A 17,657-nucleotide genomic window follows, 5' to 3' on the forward strand; every position below is an offset into this window, starting at 1 on the left:
GAGAGAGAGAGAGAGCCTGATAAAACTTTCATATATGAGGCGCTGGTAATACTGGCAATGGTGAAGTTGTGAAGTATAGGTTGAGGCACTGACCTTAAGGCTCTGCCCACCAAGTAATGTGCAAGCGATGACTGCACCATAGCATATCCAAAACTGCAGAGGGCCAACAAAATATTTACCCCAAGCAGGACCTATAAACAAACAAATGCAATATATGTTCACTCGATCAGATATGTAGAAGAGAACATACAAGAGTATGTGTACGTAGAATAACAAACTCATTATGAGATCGAGTATGAATGAATAGCACACATACGAACCTAAGATGTCTCTGGCCATGTCTCGAAAGCGAAGTTGACGATGGCCAAGCTTCTCTTGGTGCTCGAGAACTAAAGAGAGAAGAGTGTAGGAGTAGAAGGTGACCAAAGCTGCCAAGGCTACACAGATGACTCCCCCAACCCAGCCGATCAAGGCCATCGCAAACGGAAGACTTAGAAGCACCGGAGCCACTATTGATGTCGTCAAGTGGTACCCAACATGTAACCATGACCCTGTGTATGTACCACGCAAAAAACATCAATTCACATATAAAGTTTAGAGAGGTTAAGATGTGATTAAACATCTTAGGATACCAAAAATTGCAACTATAGGCCTATAGCTAGTTGCTGGTAGCTAGAATTTTCTTTTGAAGAAGTGGTGATTTATTAGTAAAATTGATTTGTTCGTTGCTTAATAATATCGATTTACATGTTTTTTTTTTGTTGTTGTTGAGAATATTACTTTTATTTTCAACGATAATTGACTAAGAAAATCATACTCAACCCTCAAATGTAAATATAACGGTGAAAAATTAAACAAACCAACTTTAAAGATATTTATTTCCACTGTTGAATGTGGTTAATTAAGATGCTAAGTATACTTTCTAGTTGAACATTACAGGAACACAGAGATGCATAATAGCAAGATATATAAATAATAAAGTTGACATGGAAGAAGTTATTAACTGCAAAGATTTGCTGGGAGCAGATGACGAACATAGCTAATAATTAACAGTTTCATTTATCAATGAGGTAATCATATTCTTCGTAGTTAACCTTAATGTATGATCTTCTTGCAGGGACAGAACCAGGATTTAGAATTAAGGTAGGCTAAAGTTCTTTGCATACTTTCTATTGGGCGAAGGCCAAATTTTTTTTTTGAGGTCTTTATAAAACACTAGAGTGGATTGAAATCAGAAGCTCCATTTGATAAAGTTCCTTTCTCCAAAACGCATATAATGCTTAGAAGAGAATGCACATCAGAATGAGAAAGACTAGGAATACTTTGTTGTGGTGCCATTGCAAAATGCTTCAAGATCTGCAAATTTGAACCAAAACGAAACTTCTGACAAAACTCACATAAAATTCCACAGTACAGACAACAATTCACAACACAAATCTGAAGAAAATACTGGATCTTCAATTACTGTTTCAAACTCTAAAACATATCATTGAACCTTCGTTAAACTGTTGCAAGCACTCAAATATACACAAACCTCATCTTCAATACAAGTCTGTTCAATTTCTCAACTCAATTATCTCAAAGAAAACTCAATTTGCTCAATTTCTCAGCTCATTTTTTTTCTCATATATGCAACTCGATTTGCTCAGATACTCAACTATTTCATTTCTCAGTTCAACTTTCTCATTCACAACTCAATTTGCTTGCTGCTATATAGACATATAGTATATATGAATATATGATATATACCCAATTTTTCTCACCAAAAAAGTGAGGTGGGCTGCAGCAAACCCTGGCCCACCTCTAGTTCGGTCCATGTCTTCTTGTATCATATATTGTTTATAGGCCAGGCATGACTGCATAAGAGATCGATATACATAATGGCCGGTGCTAATTCAGTGATCAAATCTATCGACAGCTTCATATATACAGTTTTTAGTTGGAGAAATAAAATGGTATTATTGTTGTTCATGATGAATTAATCAAACATCATATACATATAGCTAGCTAGTGATCGAGTTCCGATCCGGCCGGCCACTAACGTACCTTGCGACTTGAGAACGAAGAGAGCTCCGGCGTCGAGCTGTTTCGGAGGGCTGCTGGCGGCCACGACACCCTTTTGTTTCTGATCAACTTCAGATGCTAATTCCATCTTGTATGGAGCAGCCACAGTTCCCATCTCTCTCTCTCTCTCTCTCCTTGTGTTCTTGGAAGATCGACTATAGACTTGATATATATATATATATACAGAGTAGAGAAACTGCAGTGTACACAGATTATAAATAAGGATAAGGCATGCAGTAAGAAAGAGTGCTGATAGCTTCTATGAAGTCAACCACATGCACTACAGACCGATCGACTAGATTCTTCGATCTAGCTGCTATATATGTATATATCTATAAATGCAAACATATATAAATGAAAATCAGACCTCAGAAAATCAAAGAATGAGCTACTTTGGTTGAATGCTGTTTTGGACTACTTACAGAAAGAGGTTCAGTGCCACACTTATATACAACTCCGGACTTCACACTCATGCAGTCATGCAAGTGCCAAAAATTCTTTACAGATTTCCTCCCGCAATTATGTTTGTATCCAGACAGGTGATGAGGTGAATGTCAATCTTTATCATAGAATAGTGGGTCTCGTCTCTAGAAGCAGTCGAGTTTGACCGAGTCATAGCACGTTCTACTGCGTGCGCCTTCTCTTTTCTTAATAGCTAGCGACCAATTGAGGCTGTCATGGATGCATAATCACTTTAGTTAGTTCAACTTAAATGGTGAATCAAGTTGGTTTGGATGGAAGGTGTTAAAATTAAGCTTGAAGAAATGAGACTTGGTCCAACAGTTTGGATGCCCAGGTTTTTATTTATTTTATTAAGTTTTACTTTTTCATTCATTTTTAATTAAGTTCAGATTTCTCTGACTCTGTTTGCCAATAATCTGTAATATATTTGTTAGTCCCAGATGGCGGGAGGCTTGAAATTCAGATACATATGGAAGATCATTGACTATGGCAAATCGATCTATCACATGTGTGCGTGTGTGTGAGAAGTGCTTGATCAATCTGGTATACATGGACTTCTGACTAGAGGTGGCAAACGGGCCGGCCCAGCCCGGCTCGGCCCGCTAAGTTGGGTTTCAGGCCGTGTTTAAGCCGGCTTATTTACTCAAATGTAAGGCCCAGCCCGACTCATATAATCTATCGATTATTTTTTCTTTGTCAACAAACTAAAGAAATAAGTGATAAATGTTTATTATTCACAATTAATAAATTTTTAGGCAAAAACTTCTTATGAGTCTACGAGAATCCAAATTTATACTGAAATAAATAATTATTAGTATATAAGTTTTTTGTTCACACTTAAAACTAAGTTTATTATTTATAAATATATTATTTTTATATTAGAAATAGAAAAAAAAAATTTATAACGGGCCAGGCCGTGGGCCTAAAATTATCGTGCTCAGGCCGGGTCGGGCCCATGGGCTCATTTTTCTAGGCCCAGCCTGACCTATTAGAATAATGTGCTTGGGCCGGGCCGGACCGTTAACGGGTTTGGGCCGTGCCGGGCTGCTTTTAAACGTGCAGTGCTCGTACTTTGCAGCCCGCTTGCCACCTCTGCTTCTGACCAGTGACCCCTGATAGTGATAAGTACCATAAATTAATCTTCCAAAGAAGACAATTAATGGAAGATTTATTTTTAGCAGTCAGCTTGACCTTGTAGGTTGCTGCAGGCGCGCATGATTTGTTTCTGCATCATCCATTGACTGATTTCAAGTTCCCTCTATCATCAAACACAACTACTTTACTAACTGCTTGTTGCTAGCTATTTGAAACTTCAAAGGAATTTTCCAAATACATAAAATGATTCAAGTCGATCAATCTTGGCAATTTTGTTCTGGCAATTAACTAATTAGCCTTCTGCAGTGAGCTAGTCTGCAGTTTAGTGTCACTAAATCTGCCTCATAGAAAGAACACATACATAAAAAATGTTCATATATAGTGTGATCCAAGTGTCCAACATGGCCTCATCAGATGAATGCCCTGCCCTGATCAGGAAGCTAGTCACCTATTTTGAGCATTCTCGCGTAACCTCTGAGGTCCTCTTACACGATTTGTACCGAGGTTTCAAGATTTATAACCATTCTAACAGTCTTCATGAGCTAACTTCTTGCTTCTTTTGCTTTTGGAGACATCCAGCAAAATTATATAAACATGAACATAAACAGTTCTGATAATTTAGGAATGTGCAACAAGATCGAGTTTGCAGTTGGTGTCCTCTATATCAGAAAAGCTAAAGCCTTACACACTATACGTTAGCAAACAAACTGTAGGTGTTAGCATCAAGAATTATTTGACGGATTGAAGATATTGCCCCCAACACTCCTAATGCTGAAAATATTGAAGCAATTATTGTGTTTCCCCAGAAAAGAAGGCTGTACTTGGATGGCTTGAATACAACATTGTACAACACCATCGGCAATATGAAGTCGAGAGGAATGCAACCAAATGCTCCGATTAAAGCATTGATGTCTCCAAAGAAAGGAAACATAGCTGCAACAGTTGTGGCTATCACGACAGACAATGATCGATAAACCAACCTTGGCACTACATTTCTAACAGAGAACTGATCAATCTTCGCGTTGACGAACTTGCGTTCGAGGACTTCATTTGTTGGTTGTAAGTAAACCTGTGTAGATCAACTATAAAGTTTAGTAAGACAGAAACATGTGGTTAAATGCTAATTCATATCCTTAAGTTTTAGTCACCTCAAAATAAAAATTTACATTCAGTCAGTCTACGTACCACACTAACAGCTGATACTTGCAAGAAGGTGAAGACATTGGTCATCAAGAGAACCCAAGTTGGCAGCAGAGGCTTCTCATCAACTAGGAAATTAAGTAAAACAGTACCTTTGGCCTGATTACCAAATGCCCAATATCCTGATATAGAAACACTGAAAAATGTCGAAAGTACAACCGTATAACATACACATAATCCCTTGAACATTTTTCCTTTGACCGGCGGTGCTATAGTTGCCTGCAAAGAAAAAATGTACGTGCATCTTAGTTTGTACTATCCAAGTTGAATCCAGTAATCCACCAAGCAAAAATAACATTTTCCATTTAGTAAGGAATTTTGAAAACCTGTATTTCAGGAATAATGCCATTGCCATATGTGGTAGCAATGATTGAAATAGCATTGAAGGATCCGAAAACGCTGTTCTGTTTGCTTCCATTTAAGGAATAGTCCTTCTTAGGAGCATTCATCGAATTTCCTGCAATCATATATAAATAGTAATCAGATCCGGACTAGTGGTGACAATACTTGTTCTTCCATTTCTTACCAATGTATATGGAACCGGCTGTGGCACAGGCACTATAGGCAACACAAAGGACCAGAGAGACTAGGTTGATGTGCCTTAAGGAGTGGAAGGATGGAATTTGTGCCAATACTAGCATTAGGACACCAAATATAATAACAAATTGGTAGAGTTTCATGGTCTCTGGCCTTGAACTAGAGAGCAGAAATATATACTTGCATAAGAGGAATCAGGAGGGATAGAAAACAAAAGAACATAGTTAGAAAACTTCAGATGCTAAGTTTCTGACATAACATTAGAGGGATATTTTTTGGGAGACATAATTATGCAGATCAATATATGTAGTTCCAGTTTTTCACTGCTTCACCAAGGCAAACAGCCTGCAGGTTTTAGAAAGCCTTGATGGAAATAGAAAACTGACCTTAAGGCTCTGTCCTCCTAAAAGAATGCAAGCTATAACTGCGCCATAGCATAGGCCAAATTGAATCGGACCTACAAAATATCTTCCCCATCTTGGTCCTGTAAAATTGACCATAAACCCTCTTTTATTTCTGCTTATGATATCAACAGGGAAGTCCCAAGCAATCACAAGTGAAGATACTCACCCAAAATATCCCTGGCCATGTCTCGAAAGCGAAGCTGGCGCTGACCAAGGTGAGCATGGTGCTCTAAAACCAAGGACAGAAGGTTGTATGAATAGAAAGTTACCATAGCTGAAACAGTGAGGCATATAACGCCCGGAAACCATCCCAGCAGGGAAAGTGCATAGGGAAGACTCAAGAGTGCAGGAGCTACAATTGATGTTGTCAAGTGATATCCACAGTGCAACCATGACCCTATCATCACATCAGTGTTAATTAAATTATGCTCATAAACATATTGATGGATGCTATAAAATTAACTAGTACCTTTGGATTTGAGCACAAATAGAGCTCCAGCATCAAGTTTCTTTGGAGTGTTGGCTTCCTCTTCCTCTGTTGCTAATACTACTGGCTCCATAATTCTATTAGGATATTATGACCCTATCTAGCAACCAGTTAACAACCACAGATCGATTCCTACCCAGCAACAAGAGAGAAAATATTTTGTTCTTTTGTGAGGATATAGACAAAGCAAGAACCATTTACATCGACTGAATCATAAGTGAGGAACGCAATATATATAATTGCTCACGCACTACCGCTTAATTACAGGACTAGATTCAGTTACTACTTTGAGGTTTGGGTGAAATATCATGGTTTTTTTTTATCTTTATTTTTTTATAGTATCAACGACGGTATCTTAAAAGACTTTTCAGGCCCAGAGACTAATCTGTATCGAGAGATCTTATCAGAACGCTTCCTCCCCTCTAGCCATCAAAAATAAATTGAGATTTCACTCTAATTAACGTCGGCTGGATTCGAATCTGGATATAGGAGTTTCACACGTAGACTCTTATCAATTCGACCACCTGTAATGGTGGTTGGTGAAATATCATCTTAGTCCTATTTGTTTCAATTTAACCGGCCAACGACAACCTTGAACCTTCTAATTTCATTAGTCCTGTCCAATTTCCACTTGTTCCGATCCAAATTATTGAGTGCTCAAGTGTATGGTGCCCAAAGATGATCCATGCGTGTCCAAATAAAATAGCCCACCAGCTCACAGTCGGGTCAGCAGAATGTAATTTGACCAAACTACCCTCGTCTCTAAACCCCCGAAGAGAAGCACAAGGTATAAACCGCCGACCTCCCCCGAAAGTAGAGAGTAGTGAAGAAGAGGCCGCCCCTGTGTCTCCGAGCCTGAGCGTTTCAATGGCGAAAGGCGACGACGCAATCAGGAAGAAGCTGAACAAGGCCAACAGGAAGAAGCTCCGCAAGGACGACCGCTCTTCCTCCTCCGTTACTGCTCGCGTCGCCTCCATTATCGCCGCCAAGAAGCGCCGCCAGTCCGGCAAACGCCGCAAATGCCAGGTACCTCTTCAATCCGACGTCGTTCTACCTTTTCCTCTTGTTGCTTTCTTCAACTCGGTTCTATGTTACGGCTAAGAAAAAGAAAAAAAATTGTATGATTTTGGTGGAAAATTAAGTATATGTTAATTTGTTTTAGGTTTTTGTTGAATTCGTTTTTGGTGTAGCAGATTAAGCATAGAGAATATTACTTGTTTGTTATTTTGGGCTGTGATTTATTTCTGTTATTGCTAATTAAAGATGGATATTATAGGAATCAAGTAAAATCATTAAGAATGGACATTTGTTTCAGTAAAATCATTGATAATTTACGAATGTACTGATTATTGTGGATCCGAATACCCGACGTAAATCTTATTGTGGCATTACAGGGTATGTGCTTTAGCCTTCCTACACTAGAGGATCCCTTCAATGACAGGAATGGTAAAAAGGATTTTGAAAAAGTTACCAAGAAGGTCATGCTTCCGCATAGGGACGAGACTGAGTTTCTCAGGGAGAAATGTAAAGAAATTATGAGAAAGAACGAGAAGGCGAAGAATCCGGGGTTGAAAAATATGAAGGTGACGAGTGTGAAGAATGAGCAGAAGAAATCGTCTATTGATAGCGCAGTACAGAAAAGCAGAATAGACTCAGTAAAGACAAAGGCTCAGCTGAGTGGGGAACAGGAAAAGGCCTGCGAAAGCTCAGATTGTCCATCCAAGTATCTGATTCGGTGTTTGAATGAAATTGAAAATTCACTGCGTTGTGATGGTACCTATTGTAATGAGGAGGGCAAGCCTTTATTTGTTAGTACCTGGGGAGTTGAGTTTTGGAAATGCTATTCTGCTGGGAAGGATATATTAGAGACTAGTGGAACTTCTTCGACAATAGAGAAAATTGCATGGATTGTTTCCAGTGCTGCTGATTCAATTTCTAGAAAGGATGAAGAAGGTCCATCTGCCACCAGTCCATTTCTTTTGTTCCTTGTTGCATCTCAGGAGAAAGCCGCCAAGGTTTGTATCATTTAGAAGCTTAACAATCATCAATCTTTATTTGCTTCAATTGAACTTCTTTTTTCAATTCTATATGCAATTACTGATGGAATACTGCTAATCTTACTTTCAGTATTGTCTCCATAGAAGTGACCCCCTGAAAAGGGGACATGAAAAGGAAAAAAAGAAAATTTAAGCATGATTTGTTACACATTGTCTATAATAATTGATACCATTTGCATGAGTTCACAAACCTTTATGCTTTGTGGTGTTTATTCAATTATTTGATTAGCTTTTCTTCTTCTTTGATTATGACCATCAGATACGTTCAGTGTGCAAACCTTTGAAGGTTCTTGGAATACATACAGTGAGTATACACCCTGGTGCTTCCTTAGATCACCAGATTCAAGGGTAAAGTTCAACTCTGCTATTTTAAAGTAGGCACCCACAGCGAAATCATTTTGGTGATATATTTTGTATAGCGATTCACATTTTATAGAAGTTTGCATGATCTTTAGCCAATAGTTACTTTTCTGAGTTAATACACTCAAGGACAGTGGCTGGATAGTCCCATTCATTTTCTCATCCAATTAAAGAACTTTGTTCATGATTGATGATTATAATGAAGCCTTACAAAATTGATGGCCTTTTAGAGGCAGCTCAGGTTATTTTTAACTAGATTATAAGTGTGCAATGTCTGATTGTGTGTTACTTTCTGATCATTTATATTTACATTTTGGTGAAATGAAAGTTCCAGTATTAATAGAATGTATGTTCATCTGTATGTCATAATCACTTCAATGGTAGTTGGTAGCGTAGTTCATCACTTGAATATTCTTATTCTCGACATTATTATGCTTCTCTCTCTCTCTCTCTCTCTCTCTCTCTCTGTACACACCATAGCATTTCATGTACTTCTTGCACAGAGTGATTGCCTTTCTCTATCCATTGCAGTCATATGCTTTGATATACAGTTTTTCACTTTCCTTTTATTTGTTTTCTGATTGAAACTTTGTTTTGTAAATAGTCTGAAGAGTTCGGAGCCTGAGTTTATGATCTCAACACCTGAGAGGCTCGTGGAGCTTCTTTCCTTGAAGGCCATTGATCTATCAGGGGTTTCTTGGCTGGTAATGTGTTGATTGTATTTATTATACTATATCAACTGCACTTTTTTATATCCTCACCTTTTAGTTTTCCTATTAACTTTACTTTATGGAATATTGGAACTCAGGCATGTATAATTCCATTCTAGCTTTATATGGTTCCTAGAGAATTCTTTTCTGATCTTCTTTTATTATTGTTATTGTTGTTGTTGTATTTTTTTATTTACTGCTGTGTATAACTTGTTGTCTAAGTTCACATGTGACACTTTTAGCAGAATCTTTCGTTAGTGATCTGTGTATAGGATGATTAGGTGTTTTTGACTGTCAGGTGCACTATATTTCATTAGTGTCTATGCAAGTGTTACTTTATCAGAACTTTAATTCTCTCAAATTGTTGTTGAACAGATCGTTGATGGACTGGAGTCTTTTCATAAACAAGGTTATTTTGATAAAGTAAATTCCATCCGAAATTATATATCCAGAACAAGCCGTACAGTTGTTTTTGATGATTGTCTTAGACGTGCGTGCATACCAGTGGTGCAAACTCTTCCGATTGGATCAGTCCATAGCCTTTTTACTGCTTAAGACACGAAACTTGCCGGACCATTTATCAAGCCGACAAATGTCTGTTTCATCAGCATTGTTGTAACATTGAAGTACTTCTCTCATTTTGGACTTGCCAATTTTCTCATCCAGGTTTATGTGCAATTTTGTCCTTCTTAGTAACACTTGAAAAGGGTTGTAAGACTTTGTATATGTCATTATTTTTATGGATACAAAAAGCAAAGTTCCTTGCTCCCTCTTTGGGTTAAGAATTTCATTACTCCTAGCTTTTGATTACCACCAAAACTGGATGTTTTTGGGTATTCTCTATTTTACTCGAAAGACAAAGACAGACTCCCATGTCCAAATTATGAACAATCTCCCATGTCCTCAGCTTATGTATTCGTTCCTTTAATCGAATTCTACAGTCAAATATTAGTTATTAACCCAAGCTCTATGAATTCCGTATAAAACGAGAGAACCCGAAACAAGTACGTAGGTGAGTGCAGCACTGGAGGCTTTACCCATCCCGACGGAGATGAACAGGCTTGGCTTCATCGGAGCAGGTAAAATGTTGGTATAGCCAGAGGAGTCGTCCGATCAGGCATTATTAATGAATGAAGACTAGTGATAATGTTGGTATAGCTGCTCATTATTTGCTCATGCTCTTGTGCATTGCTCATGCTCATATATGTCTTGTGGTTCGTTTGTTTTTTTATTCTAATTTGAAGTTTCACATATGACTTTGAGCTCTCAGTCTTTCTTACAAAAGTATGGAATTCAAGTCTTCGGCCTTGAGGCTTGTTGTGTTTTGCTTACCAATTGTTCCATCTTCGTTAGGATTGGGCCTGTCACAGTCGATTTATCAGGGTAATGCCCAATACTCCTTCTGCTGTTGGCGTTGCAGCATCAGGTACTTCGACTATCTTATCTCTGATGTTTTTTTTTTCTCTTTTTCTTGTTTTCTTTCATATTGTTATCATCGTTTTATTTTTAAATCTGAGGCTAAGGCGTTCCATAAAAACAAAAATGTGTAAAATGATTTTATCTTTAAATTAGTATGTTCATTTATGAGAATATGTAGCACACTTCAACATACTAAATAAAGCCCATACTATTTCCTTTCTCATTTCGTTCAACAAAAGCTTACAACAAGAGAGCTATCCACCCTAAACATACATGGTGGTATCACCGGTATGACATGTGGATTGCCTTGCTGCATTTGGTTGGATGACAAGTTTATAATACGATATTGGAGAAAATTATCCGGTTTATTTTGTCATAAACTTAATGGTTATGGGTTCTCAAACTCTTGCCTCACATTCTTCAAATTTGCTTTGCCTTTTATTATTCTTTTTAAGTTAGTGTCGAGAGTTCGTACGAGTTGAATGAATATCGGAATTTATTAATCGTACTGTATGTTCAAACAGTTTTGAGCTTGGGAGGAGCTGCAACAGAACAAGATGGAGACTTGATAGCTAAATTATTTGGATCAGTACGCAAGATATGGAAAGCGGATGAAAAATTGTTTGATGCGATTACTGGCCTAAGGCATGTAACTGCTAGTCATGAATTAAACTCGCACTGTACAGTATCTTAACTTTATCTCTTATAACAACTACAAAACTTCAAAAATAAGTGAAATGATAATTCTTTGTTTCTCTTTCCCTGCATATTTGATTTATATGTCTCGGTAAATTGCAGTGGCAGTGGTCCTGCATATATATATATATATATATATATATATTTGGCTATAGAGGCTTTGGCAGATGGAGGAGTTGCTGCAGGTCTACCGCGAGCTAGAACTTGCATTGGGTCTAGCATCTCAAACTGTAAGTCAATGACATATATATACTAAAGCAATCACCATCTTGTGTCTCTGTGATTATGTGTGCATATGAAATGTGCCTGTTATATCTCTCAATTTCGACACTGCAGTTGCACAAAAGGGATTGCATGTAATATATCCAAAGTAATCACTATACTGTAAAAAGTTAAACCCTATTACCTGCACACAAAAAATAGATAAAGAATTGAGGTAGTTTTTTACATCTCAACTGTGTATGAATATTCAGTGGGTTTGAAATCTTAAAGATAACTCTAAAATTTTAATTTTTCCAGATATTATAAAAATATTTGCATGTTTCCAGATTCTATTGTAATAATGTACTTGAACTTCATAGCAATTTCCATTGATTCTTCTGCGCATGCCTCATTATGCAACTTCCATTTGTTCTTCTTGGATTCTTTGTTACGAGGATTTCTGATTTCGCCATTTTGTCTTCAGTTCATTTTCTTTCTTTCTTTCTTTCAGGTATTAGGAGCAGCATCTATGGCTACTAGTTCTAGGAAACATCCAGGTCAGCTAAAAGATGATGTAACATCACCTGGTGGAACCATTACTGGCATTCATGAGCTGGAGAAGGGTGGATTTCGTGGAATATTGATGAATGCAGTCGTTGCTGCTGCCAGGCGCAGCCGAGAACTTTCACAGAACTAGTCATATGGATATTCTTATATCAAATAATGTTGCAAAGCAATGAATTCAATTTCTTTGGTCCCCTTAATTAGTTAGAAATATGTTAGGTGAGTTTTTTTCCCTTATCAAAATTTGGTTGAGATTTCAGAGATGATTGAAGATTCTTATGTCCTTTTCGCTGCTAAGTAGGGAATAGAGCTAAAGGACCTCATTCTTCAGCTCCTAGCCTTCATCATAGTCAGTGACTTCAGACGCACTTAGAGTTGTACCGAGCAATAGTTTTCTTCATAAGACTGCTTACAAGCTTCATATGCAGATCCTAAGCAATGTGCATATTCCAATCCTATATGTATTCTTAATCCATAAGTTTCTGTGGCATGTCTTAGTTCTTACTATAAAACCAAACACTAGAACCAGTACAAAAAAAAGTCACCACCACACACGTTCATATCATTGTCCAAGAGAATGTTACTAGGTTATAAATCACAATGAGCTACTGGCTTGTGCAAGAGACTTTGCATATAAAACCAGAGCACTAGCTATGTCAATGGCAATGTTTACCCTCTGAATAGATTCAAATACCCTTTGTACAGAGGAAGCCTCAGCTACATTTTCAGCTCAACTGTGTAGCCATTCTTCTAAACTTCCATTCATCATAAACTGATACACCAAAGCTTTGAAACCATTTCCTTGGAAATTTATACTTGCACAGGCAGTTAATAGTTTGACAAGATTCCAGTGCTTAATGCTTTGTAAGGCTTCACATTTAGCTATAAAATTTCTCTTGAACTTTGACGATTAAATACTTCCACTGCAACAATTCTTTCTTCCACATGGAGTATTCCCATATACATAGACTAAAAGCTACCACTACCAATCAAATTCTGAGAAGAGAATCTATCAGTTGCTTTCAGAAGATCTCCATATGATACTTTCAAGTGTAAAACCCCCAATCAGGATGATCTTGATGTCTTCTCTTAACTGCTGAAGAAGCAAAACGCAAATGCTTCTCTTGATGACTTGATCTGATAATAAGCACAATGCGGCAACAATAATCCCAACACTGAACTGCACAATGCACAAGTCTTTTAATTTGTCCAGTCATTATCATCTTCTTTATGGCCAAATTGTTGTGGTTATCATCAAGTTTATTGGATTCTGAAAGTAGCTGACCGACGGGATATTGTTCATAGTACTACTTGATATGCGCAAATGTCCTTTTTCATTATATGTAGTATGTAGTTGAAGGGCATAAATAAAAGTGTTCTCTTCTCAGAATATTATTCACAGAAAAATAGGTATGGTGTGTGAATAACAAAATAGGGTGTGTAAATGTCAAACTGCCTCAGTTGACATGGTTAGAAGAGTTTTCACAAAGCTAGATGCTCTACTAAAACCACCAGAACCAAATCAGTTGACAGATGGTCTGCAAGCTCAACTGCCTCAAAGTTAAATGTAGATATGGAGCTTTTTTGCCTTCTCACTCAGGGAGGAGTTGGTGGGGTTCTGCGAGATAAAAATGGTTATTTTGTGGCAGCCTTCAGTAAATCAATTCAACATGTTGCCTCAGCTCAGCACGTACAACTATCAGAAAAGCTATAGATTTTATCATACATCAGCAACTGACAATCATCATCATTGAATCTGATTGCTTATTGGCTGTTCAAGATATTCACCACCCTGGCAGGAATCTCAGTGTCTTACATGCTGCAGTAGTGCAGTACTAGACATCAGACCTGAGATACAAAGTTTACAGGATGTAGAGGTATGCTTTGCTTCTAGGACATGTAACCAGGTGGCTCATAAATTGGCAAACTTGGCCTATGAGTCTGACGACTCTGACCATTACCAAGAGTGGCATCAACAGCCACCAAATTGTATTGTAGATGCCCTCAAATTTGATTGTAATCCTGCCTTAATTCCTAGTTGAATAACATCCCTCGACAAATAAAGTGTTGAACTTGGTGTTTTTTTTTTTTTTGGTAAAAGGTGTTGAACTGGTGTTTAGAATACATATAATGCTTACAATACGATTTTTTTTTTTTTTCCTAAAGAACAAACCAATATGATGCAGCATAAATATAAATGTTGGAATTCACCAACGGCGACTTGAATCCACAAGTCTGGTTTTCTCGAATCCATGAGAGAATTTAAAATCCACCAGTGAATTGAGATAAACTCAAGGGTTTTTATTAATATCAAAGCTAACGACTACAACTGATAAAAGCTCCTTATATAGGAGAAACTAAACCCTAAGTCAACTAACAACCAAGCCTAAAAGCCCATAGGTTAAATGCAAACAAAATCCAAAATAAACTAAAAAGCTAAAATAATATTAAATGCCGAATCAGATATATAAAACGATATTTTTTAGTCAATTTTCTAACAGACGCCCTTGCAGATGTAGGCTATTTAGTGTCTCATTGTATTACTTGGTTTTCTCAGCTTCCGCCTCAGTCGCTTCCAATTTGATTTGGTTGAAGGAGGCATCGAGGCTTTTCCTTGTAATGTTCTTATTTTCTCAATCAACAAAATAAAATAAAAAAAACAAACCAATACATAGCGCTGAGACATTCTAGACCTAATGCTCGATGATGAAACTTAAATACCTCTTAGTTTGTCTTTTCTCGTAAGATAACATAATCAGGTTGCATTGAATATATCAAAACGACGTCATTGCGTCAAGCTAAATGGATTCATAAATTTCTCATATTACAAATCAATGAGCAGATTTGCCTAAACAAAAATTCAAAGCACTAAATAAGTTGTCCAAAGCCAGATTATTACTAGCCAACAACGAAAAACCTAAAGGAACTGCAAAAAACAAAATGCCTCGAAATTGTATATATGAGATCCGAAAATGTATCTAGTATCTTAGTCCAACAACAATTTTTGAACCAAAATCGATAAAGACGCATTCGGTACAACCATACAAAAATCATACAAAAATGCAAAGAATAATGAGAATGTATTCGTTTACAGCATTTTTAAAATATCGTTATTCGCTCTAAAAAAAATATTGTTTCAATAAATTAGTGAACTCAAAAGCATACCTTACCAAGACGATAATTACAATTGCTCATGTTGTTCAAATCGTTCTTGAACGGAGCACAACTAATTAATATAAAATAAATTTTGATAGAGTTTGCTTGTGATGGAAAAAAAAAAATTGACTCAAGATGAGAGAAAGATACAAGAAGAAGAAACAAAGAGTAAATACTTGCTCTCTTTTTAGAGCATCTCCAACAGCTTCTTCATAATTTCTCTATTATAGGGAAGCAAAAGTCAATGCTTCAAGCAATTTTTCTTCTACAACTCCAATAGATTCTCTATTTTGGAGATTTCAAGATGATTCCCCAAATCCTTCTATAAAATTTGGAGAATGCTGCAGATTTGAGCAATTTGGGTTTCTCTTTCATCACATTCTCCATTTTGGAGAAAGTTTTAGGAAATCTGTTAGAACAAAACACCCAAAATCTTCTCCAAATTAGAGAATTTCAAGAATTTAGGGAAGCTGTTGGAGATGCTCTTATAGTCTTTGTTCTAGAAAATAATTTCGTGTTTCCGAAAATATGTAAATGAAAACATAAATTTTACGTTTTCACATTTTACGTGTAAAATAGAAAATCATTATTCGACCTAAAGAGACCTAGTTCACTGGCCTGCAACAAGCACCCCCTAAGGCATAAGCTCTAAGCCCAATGCCTCTCCCATAGTCTTCCGATCCAAACTAGGTAAGCGGAAATCAGGTGAGTTAGTCTAGCCCCTCGCTGCTCTGGCGTCTGCTATCAACCCTTCAAATGCATACTCAGCTGGTTAATTTTGAGGAAACCGTTTGATCTTGATTAACACCCTCAGTTTCGAACCTGGGTATATGGTTTCTGTAAGGATTTGACACCTTGATTCTTACTCACCAACTCAAACACATGCATGTGGTCGTTTAATTATCACACTTTTGTCTCTAAAGTATAACAATTTGTAGTGGACTGATTAGTGAATAGTTGAGGCCTATCGTTATTACATAAAAATGATGTGCTATCAACCATGACTTTCACACCTATATCAAACAAAAAAGATGAGTTTAATGAAATGATTTGTATCCGTCTATTAATCAAGCTACTATCACAATCACTAATCTACTACCTGATCTTGTTATTTTACCTTTTTAAGCTTAGGCTCCAAGGTTTGACCCAGACATAGGATTCTTGCCAATTATGCACCTAATGTATTGGTGCATGGTCATTCAAAAATCACAATCGCATTTAGCTATCCAAGACACACACACACACACAAATTCCTTTGTATTTTCTTTTTTTCAAATAAAAAAAAAAAGTGTTCATTTTGGTTTATATGATGATTATAATTTATTACAGGAAAATCTCTGTAAATGAGTAATATTCTAACCATTAGAAAATTATAGAGAGATTGTTAAATAGACTCACGCATTTGACGTGATCTCTTCATCTTGCTTCAAATGAGAGATGTCGATAACATCTACACTTGCCAAGGCCAAGGAAGCCGCAAATTAAGCTTATGGTAACGTCTTCGATGGAGGATGATATGATGGTAGGAGGAAGAGCTAGGATAGTACGGGAGGCAGTACAATAGCTGCGATTTGTCCCTCATAGAGAGCGTCAGCGGCGCTATGGCTTATATATCGATCTGCATGCAGTCCATAAACGATAGTTGCGATTTTTTATTCTTGTTAGTTACTATATGATTTTACACCAAAAACAGAAATAAAAGAATAGAAGGAACCCATTTTAGGTAAAATACTGGAGTAGCACAATCATTCAAACTTGGAATGATGGAGTCATTACAATGATGAATTTTTCTTTTCTTTTTTTTTTGGCGAGAAATGATGAATTTTTCTTTAGCTACTGCTTGAGTTGTCAGGAGATTACGTAGGTTCTAGACCATAGACATATATGCTTCTTGTGTGCGTGCATATCTCTACTACTTGTACACATTCTAAGCAACCCTTGCTTCCACAGTCAAAATAATTAAACCCTCAATTGCTTCTGCCATATTTCCACTTCATGCCACGTTTTGCTACACAACTCAAAACAATAATTAGTCTACCAGAAAATGATTGAAATGAGTACCATCTACCATGCATGTGATCTCTTTTACCTTCAGCAATCTTTTTTCTTTTGAGAAGAAATGTAAAAGTTACAACTTAAACTCCTACTACATTATTCATTTAAGTCATTAAAATTGAAGGCGTGGAGCTGCAAACGGCAACTTCCTAGCTACATGCAAGTAATAAGATTTATAGCTTGGTGACCT

General features: G+C 37.0%; 3 protein-coding genes and 1 pseudogene across 3 annotated transcripts in view; 2 read left to right on the top strand and 2 right to left on the bottom strand.

The window, feature by feature from the left end:
• LOC101303462 (GABA transporter 1-like) overlaps positions 1-2,265 on the bottom strand; it is a 3,387-nt gene extending 1,122 nt beyond the window's left edge. Inside the window, exons 1-3 of the mRNA XM_004308489.1 lie at positions 2,047-2,265; positions 321-551; positions 94-191 (exon numbers count right to left, since the gene is read on the bottom strand). Of these exons, the coding sequence (XP_004308537.1) occupies positions 94-191; positions 321-551; positions 2,047-2,179 (462 nt within the window). The 5' untranslated portion in view covers positions 2,180-2,265. The remainder of the gene's footprint in view (positions 1-93; positions 192-320; positions 552-2,046) is intronic.
• A 1,714-nt stretch (positions 2,266-3,979) lies between these two features.
• LOC101302978 (GABA transporter 1-like) lies at positions 3,980-6,453 on the bottom strand. The gene is made up of 7 exons (XM_004306979.1): positions 6,232-6,453; positions 5,929-6,159; positions 5,745-5,842; positions 5,348-5,537; positions 5,148-5,278; positions 4,807-5,040; positions 3,980-4,690 (listed from the first exon to the last, which is right to left on the bottom strand). Exons 1-7 carry the CDS (start codon positions 6,320-6,322, stop codon positions 4,310-4,312), a joined length of 1,356 nt encoding a protein of 451 aa, XP_004307027.1. The 5' UTR covers positions 6,323-6,453; the 3' UTR covers positions 3,980-4,309.
• A 622-nt stretch (positions 6,454-7,075) lies between these two features.
• On the top strand, positions 7,076-10,143 carry LOC101303740. The gene is made up of 5 exons (XM_004306982.1): positions 7,076-7,275; positions 7,644-8,264; positions 8,566-8,654; positions 9,271-9,370; positions 9,752-10,143. The coding sequence occupies exons 1-5, from the start codon at positions 7,117-7,119 to the stop codon at positions 9,929-9,931; spliced, it is 1,149 nt and encodes a 382-aa protein (XP_004307030.1). The 5' UTR covers positions 7,076-7,116; the 3' UTR covers positions 9,932-10,143.
• Positions 10,144-10,273: 130 nt separating this feature from the next.
• Positions 10,274-12,389, top strand: LOC101303753 (annotated as a pseudogene).
• The last annotated feature ends 5,268 nt before the right edge of the window (positions 12,390-17,657 follow it).

The sequence above is a fragment of the Fragaria vesca genome, linkage group LG7 (assembly GCF_000184155.1).
Source record: "Fragaria vesca subsp. vesca linkage group LG7, FraVesHawaii_1.0, whole genome shotgun sequence".
In the NCBI taxonomy this organism is placed as follows: Eukaryota; Viridiplantae; Streptophyta; class Magnoliopsida; order Rosales; family Rosaceae; genus Fragaria; species Fragaria vesca.